Genomic DNA, 13,010 nt, shown 5'->3' with positions numbered 1-13,010 from the left:
AGGTGAAAAATTAATAATTGCTTGTGTTTCACCACCAGTGGTATTAGTACCCTTGTCTGTGCAGCACCATAAGGTTCAGAGATAGTTCAATGGTCTACATATCACACAGATAGTTGAGATAAAGTCACCTAGACGTTCCTGTAATATTAACCCACTTCAGTGGGAGGAGTCAGGTACCAAGCAGTGGCGTAACTACCGCCATAGCAGCAAGGCAGCTGCCACAGAGCCCGAGACATTAGGAGCCCAGTGACAGCCGCTACCGCTTTTTTTTAATAGGCCGTTACGGGCCCAATTTACTTACCGATCCTGGCTGGGCCACAGACAGTAGAGGGCGCCTGTGCGAGAACACTATAGGGGGTGCACTTTAGGAAAGGTGCTATTGGCTGCAGTTCATCACCAGGTATCCTGATGTGTTTATAAATAAGGAACAGAAATGTTTTTGGCCACCATTGTTTTTTTTCTCTTTGTGCTGATTTTATCACAGTTGACCCATATAGGGGAGCTTGCAGCAGATTTAGAGCTTGCTGTGAATATTAAGATCTGCAGATTTCAGGGCAGTATGTGGATGGAGAAACTACAGAAAATCGGCAAATGTGAACATGTGTATACACCAATATATAGGATTTAGGCAATAAACACAAGATTATGTTCCTCTGGTTGGACAGTGAGTTTAACGGCATGGATGGCACATGGATGACATGTGCGCCTCCACGGGCCCCGTTCACTGAGGTCAGTGAGTACAAGCAGCAAAATGGTGAGGAAAGGAACAGGTTCCGAGTTTATCTCGCAGCCCAATACAAGGGACCATGAAAATACGAGGTCGTGTGTATGGGGCCATTGAAATAATTGGGTTAGTGTGCTAGCTGTGACAATTCACATTGTCGTGTGTGTGAGGCCTTAGTCATATGTTTATGAGAAAATCTTCAGACGCAAAATACCCCCAGTACAGGAACCCCTGGACCAGATTGCTTTACAGAAAATGGTGCCCTCTCTTGGAGAAATGCAGAACATCAATGACTGTTTCCTGGCAGGTTCTCTAAAATCTGCACCTTGTAATAATGGGTCTCGTTGTTGTTCCACTGTCATGTACAGGCTTTATCTGGTATTGCAGTTCAGTACCATTCATTTCTATTACTATTATTATAAAGGCTGTGTTGTCTGCGACATGTAGGACGTGACTCTATACAGTCTAAAACCACAGCAGCTTCCGCCAGCTGATCATCACTGAATCTGCACTTAGGGGACCGTAGTGCTAAGAATATAAAAAGTGTGAAAAAAGTGTCTGGGTTGGGCATATTGTAATTTTATTTCCTCTGCTTCCTTATCAGTATCTATAGTTCTTGTGATCGCCATCCAGAAACGAAGGCACACCTACCACCTCGTGCAAGGAAAATCGAGACACTGCAATGATCAGCCCTTCATATCTCTGAGGAAGCCTTAACCACTGCACCCAGATCTTCCAGGGACTGAGTGCCTGCCCTGCAATGGACACATTAAGGTAAAGTCACAATATCTATGCACTGAAAAACATGTCTATTCTTTTAGCTGGAGTATTTGATTCTGAAGAAGGCAAAAAACCCACGAGGTAGAAGCCAATTTTCATAACCCTGGGCGTAAAAAAAAATTCCTTCTTGACTCAAAATTTGTGTACACGTCTATAGATCTGCGACTCATCTCCAACACACAGTCCTGAGTATGAGGAGTTCCTGGCAGAGATCTTTGTACAGGGCTATATACATATATACCTAGTTCTTAGGTCGGCTATTAGTTGTCTTTATTTCTAGACTAGATAACCCTAGTGTTAATGGTCTCTCTGTGTTGTAGTCCAACCATTCATTTATTATGTTGTTTGCCCAGTACTGTATACAGTATCTCATGTGAATGGTAAAATGTCAGGGCTATGTTTTTTATCACGTCTGTCCATTCCCCTTTTGTTGCTCCCCATAATCTGGTTTGCCTTGGAAGTGACTTCTTACAAAGACATTACTTTAGAGAACAAGTATAGTAAGTCTAGTGTGAACATGATGTATAGGAACATGGATGGGAGATAAGTAACTGCATTTCAATATCATTCAATACAATTTGGTACGTTTCAATATAACAATTATCCAAAATCAGTACGATAAGAATGGCAACCATAAAATAGATTAGATATTAAGAATTCCCCCCGACCCAGCATGGGAGTAAGGGGTTGGTTTCTACCACCAATTCCGGGGCTATAGTTTCTTAAACCTTTGCTCATTCTGGGCCACCTTCAGTGGGTAGTCCTAGTCACAGATTGATGCCAGTCACTATGACTATGGATACAGAGACTGATGCCAGTCACTCTTACTGTAGATACAAAGATTGGCTGCCAGTCACTGCTAGGATTGTCCAGAGTGAGCAGAGATATAATGATTCATATATACAAACCTAAATATCAGTCTGTCCCACTCCTCCTGCTTATAACATGTTGTAGATTGCACCGCATTATAATGTGTCAGTTTCCCTTTAAGACCAAAGTAAGGCCAGTCCTGAAAGGGTTAAACAGCGCTGCACTAACTTCCGTGGGAATTGACAGAAGATTAAAAAACACGAGATTGAAAATCCTTCTTCTTCAAGAATAACAGTCTGGCTTCTATCAGATCGATAGCCAGGTAAAGAATCCAAGGTTCTCGATGCACCACAAGGTCATTCCTGTAGATCCGAATTTACAGCACCCTAGGGATTGGTGATATGGGGCTGTACATTTGGCTAAGTCTGGGTGTAGCATCCAGAATACAGATGACTGTGAGTACAATAGCCCTATGAAAATGGATTTTTATAACCTCTACTGACGTTCCTTCTTCTTCTTGGCTAGTATTTGGCCCTTGTCGTCGCTGCCTACTACATTGTGCGTCTGTGAGGTCCTGAGCTGTGATACTGGTTAATTGTTAATCCCTCAATGGATGAATCATCTTTCCTTGTTATATCTCCAGGTAGTGATGGGTGCAGACTGACCCTATGGGCTCTTACCTCTGAAATAGCTTATCATAGAGCCATTCCTTGGTCATGCCTGCAGTCATCCAGCAGTGAGATAAGAGATGGATTATTTATTTACTTAGCGTACTTATATAGCGCCATCATATTCCGTAGATCTGTTAGCTCAGGCTCTGACATGCTGCTTAGTTGGCAGTGCCCATCTTTCATATCGCGCCCTGTGCAGCTGGCTACAGATGGAGATCTCTGACAACATTGCAGTTAGCTGACCTTAATCTTTTAGTCTCGGAATAGAGGAAGTCGCCTATCAGGTTCTCAGCGAGCTTCTCTTTTTTTCTATATTAGAATGATGATATTTTACATATACATAAATAGGCCATTGTACTATCTTGGGACTTTGTCTTGTCACAAACATTCTTTTTGTTCTTCTTACAGAACCTGCAAGTCTGAATCTAGTTTGTGCATTGAGCCCTCCGAAAGCTGCCAAAGTAGCGTATCCTCAGAGCCAGGTGGTCCTGGCAACATGCAAGACCAGGTGGCACAGCTAGCGTTTGTCACCATTGCCGCAGTCCTGGAGCAAGGTAATGCTAGATGTCCTTTGTATACGGTCGTCCATGTCTGCTTCACTATACAGTAAGTGTAGACCAGACAAGTAGTAGCATGTGCAACATTGATAGTAGGTCTAATGTATTATTATATTTACTTACTAAACTATGTAAGATAATAGATTGTAAGACGTAACACGTAACATTATCAATAGTGGCTAAGGTGACGTCTTATACATATTACAGTGGCTGTACACTGGGAATAGAAAGTCCAGCTGCTGCAGAACAGCCTTTTTAGTAGAAAGAAATGTACAAATTCACAGTCTAAGAAGATGTTCTGCAGAATCCTGATACTATCTGATGAGGTAGCTTTTAACCCTAAGGACGTAGGGTAGTTTGTATGTTATTGCTTGGCCACTTTTTTCATATTTTCCTTCCCCACCTTCCAAAATTCTTAACTATATAAGAACTTATTCTTTGCGTGACGAGTTGCACTTTCATTTGCCACCACTTTGGGGTCCATATAATGTTTTGATTAGCTTTTATTAATCCTTTTTGGCGTGTCCATGTGCAAAAAAAAAAATACACATTTCTTTAATAATTTTATGTATTTTGTTTTTACTGCGTTCACTCTGCCCTAAAAATGTCATGGCTCTTTGTCTGGTGGATCCTTATGATTATGGCGTTACCATATTTATATTGCTTTTATTACATTTTAAATAATGCTATTTTTAGATAGTGGGGCTTCTATCCACGTGGGGATACCTAATATGTTTGCTTTTACTGTTTGTTTTTTTTTTAAAGGTGTTTTTTTTTTTTTTTTACTTTTAATTATTTATTTTTTAATCTTTTTAAACTTTTTGAACTTTTTTTTTAAATATATATATATATATATACTTATTACTGTCTCTACCTCAATGGCCACCTGTGTTTGTGTCCACTACCTCAATGGGACACAAACCTGGTATCTCTGATCCCCAGTGTAATGTTCTTCAGTACATATATGCAACAGGGATCAGCAGTCAGGAGGCAACCCTTCAAACCAGGGTGATCTTTCTCCGGCACTTACTTACTGGATGCCGTGATCACCATTCATCACAGCATCCAAGGAGTTAATTCACCCCAGGCCAAGTATCTTCCGACTCCAGCTTCTAGTCTCAGGCCTCAGCTGAGGTAATTCCATAGACACAGGCCCTGTGCCCGCAGCATTACTGTGCTGTACCATTATTGTGCTCAGTGTTAACAAAACTTTCAGCGCAACATAACCATATGACACAGAGTGGGAAGGGGTTAATAAACATTTAACAAACAATATATAATCCCAATTCCCAAAAAAGGTTGGGCACTGTGTAAATTACATATAACCAGTTTTTATTCACAATAGAAGATAGAACACATCAAAAGGTAAAAATTACAGCTATATGTTCTATTACGGAACTTTGACCTTCTGAAGTGTTGTATTGTGATGGTATGTAAAGATTGAGAGTCCACAGTAGTTTGATACCTTTTTAATGGCTAACAAAAAATGATGACATATTGCGAGCTTTCGGAAGTGCTATAAGGTTTCTTCATCAGGCTGGTATCCGGGAAAATGAAGGAACCTTATAGCCGATCCAAAAACTCACAAAATGTCATCATTTTTTGTTAGCTATTAAAAATGTATCAAACTACTGAGGACTCTTACACTTTACATTTGATATCCACTGGCTAATATGGTACAAAGATAAATTTTTCTTATATTGTGATGGTGTGTTATGTTATGTTGCTTCCTGTGATATTTGTTTTGTGTCTCTCATGTTCTTTGTACTGATGTGTATTGTCCCCAGTGGCGTATCTACCACCATAGCAGCAGAGGCAGCTGCCGGTGACAGCTACCCCTGGCTGTTACCCCCGCTCTTATCACAGACAAACTGTTGTAACTGCAATAAGAGGTGTCACGGAGCAAAGGTATACGTCCTTCTTCCGGGAGATATCTTGAATCAACAGGGACGCAAGAGGACGGGAAACAGCAGCAATTTATTGTAATCCACAAAGTTAGTAGCCGACGGTGGTCACATCAACCATAATAGCAATAAGTCCACGGAAGTCACAATCCAATGATAGCTTTGGTTCCTTGGTCCTGTAACTAAATCCTGGCTCTCAGCAGAGCTGTTCACAGGCTGGATAACTCATACTAACTGCTAGCTACTAGAGATGAGCGAACACTAAAATGTTCGAGGTTCGAAATTCGATTCGAACAGCCGCTCAATGTTCGTGTGTTCGAATGGGTTTCGAACCCCATTATAGTCTATGGGGAACAGATACTCGTTAAGGGGGAAACCCAAATCCGTGTCTGGAGGGTCACCAAGTCCACTATGACACCCCAGGAAATGATGCCAACACCTCTGGAATGACACTGGGACAGCAGGGGAAGCATGTCTGGGGGCATCTAACACACCAAAGACCCTCTATTACCCCAACATCACAGCCTAACAACTACACACTTTACACACTCAATACCACCTCTCTGACAGTAGGAAAACACCTTGAAACATGTGTATTTGGCACTTGCAGTGAGGAGAGCTTGTCACCAGCAGTGAATTTGGCCCTTGTAGTAAGTTGAGGTTGGCACCAACATTTGTTTTGAAAATCAGGGTGGATTGAGCCTCTAACCAGCAGAGTTTGGGCAAATTCATGGTGGAGGGAGCCTCTAAAAAACCCAGTTTGGACCAATTCATGGTGGAGGGAGCCTCTAACCAGCCCAGTTTGGACCAATTAATGGTGGAGGGAGCCTCTAAACAGCCAAGTTTGGACCAATTCATGGTGGAGGGAGCCTCTAAAAAACCCAGTTTGGACCAATTCATGGTGGAGGGAGCCTCTAACCAGCCCAGTTTGGGCAAATTCATGGTGGAGGGAGCCTCTAAAAAACCCAGTTTGGACCAATTCATGGTGGAGGGAGCCTCTAACCAGCCCAGTTTGGGCAAATTCATGGTGGAGGGAGCCTCTAAACAGCCCAGTTTGGGCAAATTCATGGTGGAGGGAGCCTCTAAACAGCCCAGTTTGGGCAAATTCATGGTGGAGGGAGCCTCTAACCAGCCCAGTTTGGACCAATTAATGGTGGAGGGAGCCTCTAACCAGCCCAGTTTGGGCAAATTCATGGTGGAGGGAGCCTCTAAACAGCCCAGTTTGGACCAATTCATGGTGGAGGGAGCCTCTAAAAAACCCAGTTTGGACCAATTCATGGTGGAGGGAGCCTCTAAAAACCCCAGTTTGGACCAATTCATGGTGGAGGGAGCCTCTAAACAGCCCAGTTTGGGCAAATTCATGGTGGAGGGAGCCTCTAACCAGCAGAGTTGGTGGAAATCAGGGTGGAGGGAGCCTCTAACCAGCCCAGTTTGGACCAATTCATGGTGGAGGGAGCCTCTAACCAGCCCAGTTTGGGCAAATTCATGGTGGAGGGAGCCTCTAAACAGCCCAGTTTGGACCAATTCATGGTGGAGGGAGCCTCTAACCAGCCCAGTTTGGGCAAATTCATGGTGGAGGGAGCCTCTAAACAGCCCAGTTTGGGCAAATTCATGGTGGAGGGAGCCTCTAACCAGCCCAGTTTGGACCAATTAATGGTGGAGGGAGCCTCTAAACAGCCAAGTTTTGGGAAATTCATGGTGGAGGGAGCCTCTAACCAGCCCAGTTTGGACCAATTCATGGTGGAGGGAGCCTCTAAACAGCCCAGTTTGGGCAAATTCATGGTGGAGGGAGCCTCTAAAAAACCCAGTTTGGACCAATTCATGGTGGAGGGAGCCTCTAACCAGCCCAGTTTGGACCAATTAATGGTGGAGGGAGCCTCTAAACAGCCAAGTTTGGACCAATTCATGGTGGAGGGAGCCTCTAAAAACCCCAGTTTGGACCAATTCATGGTGGAGGGAGCCTCTAACCAGCCCAGTTTGGGCAAATTCATGGTGGAGGGAGCCTCTAAACAGCCCAGTTTGGGCAAATTCATGGTGGAGGGAGCCTCTAAACAGCCCAGTTTGGGCAAATTCATGGTGGAGGGAGCCTCTAACCAGCCCAGTTTGGACCAATTAATGGTGGAGGGAGCCGCTAAACAGCCCAGTTTGGACCAATTCATGGTGGAGGGAGCCTCTAAAAACCCCAGTTTGGACCAATTCATGGTGGAGGGAGCCTCTAAAAAACCCAGTTTGGACCAATTCATGGTGGAGGGAGCCTCTAACCAGCCCAGTTTGGACCAATTAATGGTGGAGGGAGCCTCTAAACAGCCAAGTTTGGACCAATTCATGGTGGAGGGAGCCTCTAAAAACCCCAGTTTGGACCAATTCATGGTGGAGGGAGCCTCTAACCAGCCCAGTTTGGGCAAATTCATGGTGGAGGGAGCCTCTAAACAGCCCAGTTTGGGCAAATTCATGGTGGAGGGAGCCTCTAACCAGCCCAGTTTGGACCAATTAATGGTGGAGGGAGCCTCTAACCAGCCCAGTTTGGACCAATTAATGGTGGAGGGAGCCTCTAAAAACCCCAGTTTGGACCAATTCATGGTGGAGGGAGCCTCTAAAAAACCCAGTTTGGACCAATTCATGGTGGAGGGAGCCTCTAACCAGCCCAGTTTGGACCAATTAATGGTGGAGGGAGCCTCTAAACAGCCAAGTTTGGACCAATTCATGGTGGAGGGAGCCTCTAAAAACCCCAGTTTGGACCAATTCATGGTGGAGGGAGCCTCTAACCAGCCCAGTTTGGGCAAATTCATGGTGGAGGGAGCCTCTAAACAGCCCAGTTTGGGCAAATTCATGGTGGAGGGAGCCTCTAACCAGCCCAGTTTGGACCAATTAATGGTGGAGGGAGCCGCTAAACAGCCCAGTTTGGACCAATTCATGGTGGAGGGAGCCTCTAAAAAACCCAGTTTGGACCAATTCATGGTGGAGGGAGCCGCTAAACAGCCCAGTTTGGGCAAATTCATGGTGGAGGGAGCCTCTAACCAGCCCAGTTTGGACCAATTCATGGTGGAGGGAGCCTCTAACCAGCCCAGTTTGGGCAAATTCATGGTGGAGGGAGCCTCTAAACAGCCCAGTTTGGACCAATTCATGGTGGAGGGAGCCTCTAAAAAACCCAGTTTGGACCAATTCATGGTGGAGGGAGCCTCTAAACAGCCCAGTTTGGGCAAATTCATGGTGGAGGGAGCCTCTAACCAGCCCAGTTTGGACCAATTAATGGTGGAGGGAGCCTCTAAACAGCCAAGTTTTGGGAAATTCATGGTGGAGGGAGCCTCTAACCAGCCCAGTTTGGACCAATTCATGGTGGAGGGAGCCTCTAAACAGCCCAGTTTGGGCAAATTCATGGTGGAGGGAGCCTCTAAAAAACCCAGTTTGGACCAATTCATGGTGGAGGGAGCCTCTAACCAGCCCAGTTTGGACCAATTAATGGTGGAGGGAGCCTCTAAACAGCCAAGTTTGGACCAATTCATGGTGGAGGGAGCCTCTAAAAACCCCAGTTTGGACCAATTCATGGTGGAGGGAGCCTCTAACCAGCCCAGTTTGGGCAAATTCATGGTGGAGGGAGCCTCTAAACAGCCCAGTTTGGGCAAATTCATGGTGGAGGGAGCCTCTAACCAGCCCAGTTTGGACCAATTAATGGTGGAGGGAGCCGCTAAACAGCCCAGTTTGGACCAATTCATGGTGGAGGGAGCCTCTAAAAACCCCAGTTTGGACCAATTCATGGTGGAGGGAGCCTCTAAAAAACCCAGTTTGGACCAATTCATGGTGGAGGGAGCCTCTAACCAGCCCAGTTTGGACCAATTAATGGTGGAGGGAGCCTCTAAACAGCCAAGTTTGGACCAATTCATGGTGGAGGGAGCCTCTAAAAACCCCAGTTTGGACCAATTCATGGTGGAGGGAGCCTCTAACCAGCCCAGTTTGGGCAAATTCATGGTGGAGGGAGCCTCTAAACAGCCCAGTTTGGGCAAATTCATGGTGGAGGGAGCCTCTAACCAGCCCAGTTTGGACCAATTAATGGTGGAGGGAGCCGCTAAACAGCCCAGTTTGGACCAATTAATGGTGGAGGGAGCCGCTAAACAGCCCAGTTTGGACCAATTCATGGTGGAGGGAGCCTCTAAAAACCCCAGTTTGGACCAATTCATGGTGGAGGGAGCCTCTAAACAGCCCAGTTTGGGCAAATTCATGGTGGAGGGAGCCTCTAACCAGCAGAGTTGGTGGAAATCAGGGTGGAGGGAGCCTCTAACCAGCAGAGTTGGGGGAAATCAGGGTGGAGGGAGCCTAGTATTAGCAGAATTGTGCAACGCTTATGGTGGATGAGTATGAGGATGCGGAGGAATTGGAGAGGTTGAGTACAGACATGGAGTTTCATGTTGGGGTGCTTTACACAGGTGGGCACAAAAATGACGGCTCTATCCAGTGGTGGTTCATTTTTATCAAAGTGAGCCGGTCGGCACTCTCAGCTGACAGACGGGTGCGCTTGTCAGTGATGATGCCACCGGCTGCACTGAACACCCTCTCAGATAGGACGCTGGCGGCAGGACAGGACAGCACCTCCAAGGCATATAGGGCAAGTTCAAGCCACAGGTCCAACTTCGACACCCAATACGTGTAGGGCGCAGAGGGGTCGGAGAGGACAGGGCTGTGGTCGGAAAGGTATTCCCGCAACATGCGCCTATACTTCTCACGCCTGGTGACACTAGGACCCTCTGTGGCGGCACTTTGGCGAGGGGGTGCCATCAAGGTGTCCCAGACCTTAGACAGTGTGCCCCTCGTTTGTGTGGACCGGTGAGAACTTGGTTGCCTACTGGAGGAACTGCCCTCCCTGCCGCCAACGTCACATGCTGGAAACATCTCCATCATATTCTGCACCAATTGCCTGTGGCAAGCATTGATGCGATTGGCCCTCCCCTCTACCGGAATAAAAGACGAGATGTTGTTTTTATACCGGGGGTCAAGGATAGCAAAGATCCAGTACTGGTTGTCCTCCATGATTTTGACAATACGCTTGTCGGTTGTAAAGCACCCCAACATGAACTCAGCCATGTCTGCCACAGTGTTAGTTGGCATGACTCCTCTGGCCCCACCGGAAAGTTCAATCTCCATTTCCTCCTCATCCTCCATGTCTACCCATCCGCGCTGCAACAATGGGACGATTCGAAGTTGCCCGGAAGCCTCCTGTATCACCATCACATCATCGGACAACTCTTCTTCCTCCTCCTCCTCCTCCTCCTCCTCCATTAAACGCAGTGAAGCGGACAGATGTGTGGACCTACTCTCCAGCTGTGACGGATCGGATGCTATCCCTAACTCCTCTGTGTGATCTGAGTTATCCCTGATGTCAATCAGGGATTCTCTCAGAACACACAAGAGCGGGATTGTAAGGCTCACCATCGCATCCTCAGAGCTCACCCTCCTTGTGGACTCCTCAAAGACCCGTAGGATGTCACAAAGGTCTCTCATCCATGGCCACTCATGGATGTGAAACTGAGGCAGCTGACTTTGTGGCACCCTAGGGTTTTGTAGCTGGTATTCCATCAAAGGTCTCTGCTGCTCAACCACTCTATTCAACATCTGAAACGTTGAGTTCCAGCGTGTGGGGACGTCGCACAAAAGCCGGTGTTGTGGCACATGCAGGCGTTGCTGGAGAGATTTTAAGCTAGCAGCGGCTACTGTCGACTTGCGAAAGTGGGCGCACATGCGCCGCACTTTCACCAGTAGCTCTGGAACATTGGGGTAGCTCTTTAGGAAACGTTGCACCACTAGGTTGAAGACGTGGGCCAGGCATGGAACATGTTGGAGTCCGGCAAGCTCCAGAGCTGCTACCAGGTTCCGGCCGTTATCACAAACGACCATGCCTGGGCCCAGGTGCAGCGGCTCAAACCATATTGCCGTCTCATCGAGGAGGGCATCCCTCACCTCGGAGGCAGTGTGCTGTCTGTCCCCCAAGCTGATCAGCTTCAGCACAGCCTGCTGACGTCTACCAACGCCAGTGCTGCAACGTTTCCAACTCGTAGCTGGGGTCAATCTAACAGCGGAGGAGGAGGCGGTGGCGGAGGAGGAGGCGGTAGAGGAGGAGGAGGAGGGGGGTGTTCTTCTCGTGTCCCTGCCAGGAATGTTAGGCGGGGAGACGAGGTACACCGGGCCAGTTTGGGAAGCAGTCCCAGCCTCAACTACATTCACCCAGTGTGCCGTCAGTGAAATGTAGCGTCCCTGTCCGCATGCACTTGTCCACGCGTCGGTGGTCAAGTGGACCTTTGTGCAAAGCGCGGAACTAAGGGCCCGCCTGATGTTGAGTGACACGTGCTGGTGCAAGGCGGGGACGGCACACCGGGAGAAGTAGTGACGGCTAGGGACGGCATAGCGAGGTGCCGCAGTTGCCATCAGGTCCAGGAAGGCGGGAGTTTCAACAAGCCGGAACGCCAACATCTCCTGGGCCAGCAGTTTAGCGATGTTGGCGTTTAAGGCTTGCGCGTGTGGGTGGTTAGCAGTGTATTTCTGCCGCCGCTCCAATGTCTGAGAGATGGTGGGTTGTTGTAAAGAAACGCCTGATGGTGCCTTTGATGGTGCAGGAGAAGGAGATAAGACAGGACCAGGGGAGGATGAGGTAGAAGTCAACAAAGTGGCGGAGGCAGATGAAGTGGTGTCCTGGCTCGTCCTCTGGAGTGCATCGCCAGCACAGTCAGCAGTGGCAGTGGCAGAGGCAGAGGCAGTGGCAGTGGCGTGAACGGCAGGCGGCCTTTGTCCTGCCGTTGCTGCCTGCCACTGATTCCAGTGCTTGGATTCCAAATGACGGCGCATTGAAGTGGTGGACAGGTTGCTCTTCTCAGAGCCCCTAATCAATTTCGAGAGGCAAATTGTGCAGACAACACTATATCTGTCCTCGGCGCATTCCTTGAAAAAACTCCACACCTTTGAGAAACGTGCCCTCGAGGTGGGAGTTTTTCGGGGCTGGGTACGAACTGGAACATCTTGGGAGATTCCGGGTGTGGCCTGGCTTCGCCTAAGCTGCTGACCTCTGCCTCTGCCTCTAGCTACCCTTTTTGGTGCTGCACCTGCCTCAACATCCACACTACTTTCCCCGCTTGACATCCCCCCTGTCCAGGTCGGGTCAGTGTCCTCATCATCCACCACTTCCTCTTCCAACTCCTGTCTCATCTCCTCCTCCCGCACAATGCGCCGGTCAACTGGATGCCCTGACGGCAACTGCGTCACATCATCGTCGATGAGGGTGGGTTGCTGGTCATCCACCACCAAATCGAACGGAGATGGAGGAGACTCTAGTGTTTGAGCATCTGGACACAGATGCTCCTCTGTTAGGTTCGTGGAATCGTGACGTGGAGAGGCAGGTTGAGGGACAATGAAAGGAGCGGAGAACAGCTCTGGGGAGCAGGGACAGTTTGGGTTATTGTTCTGTAAAGCTTCGGAATTTTGGGAGGAAGGAAGACAAGACTGTTGGGTAATAGGAGGAGAGGAGGCAGAGTCTGACTGGCTGCTGGACAATGTGCTGTAAGCGTTCTCTGACAGCCATTGC

At 47.7% G+C, this 13,010-nt stretch overlaps 1 protein-coding gene across 1 annotated transcript in view; it reads left to right on the top strand.

Annotated features, from left to right (window-relative positions):
- Positions 1-3,223: 3,223 nt before the first annotated feature.
- The window catches only part of LTC4S (leukotriene C4 synthase), a 29,917-nt gene continuing 20,130 nt past the window's right edge, over positions 3,224-13,010 (top strand). The window contains exons 1-2 of the mRNA XM_075274988.1: positions 3,224-3,269; positions 3,394-3,539. Coding sequence (XP_075131089.1) covers positions 3,482-3,539 — 58 coding nt within the window. The 5' untranslated portion in view covers positions 3,224-3,269; positions 3,394-3,481. The remainder of the gene's footprint in view (positions 3,270-3,393; positions 3,540-13,010) is intronic.

Source organism: Leptodactylus fuscus, chromosome 5 (assembly GCF_031893055.1).
Source record: "Leptodactylus fuscus isolate aLepFus1 chromosome 5, aLepFus1.hap2, whole genome shotgun sequence".
NCBI lineage: Eukaryota > Metazoa > Chordata > Amphibia > Anura > Leptodactylidae > Leptodactylus > Leptodactylus fuscus.
This window is presented reverse-complemented; position numbering and strand designations above follow the sequence as displayed.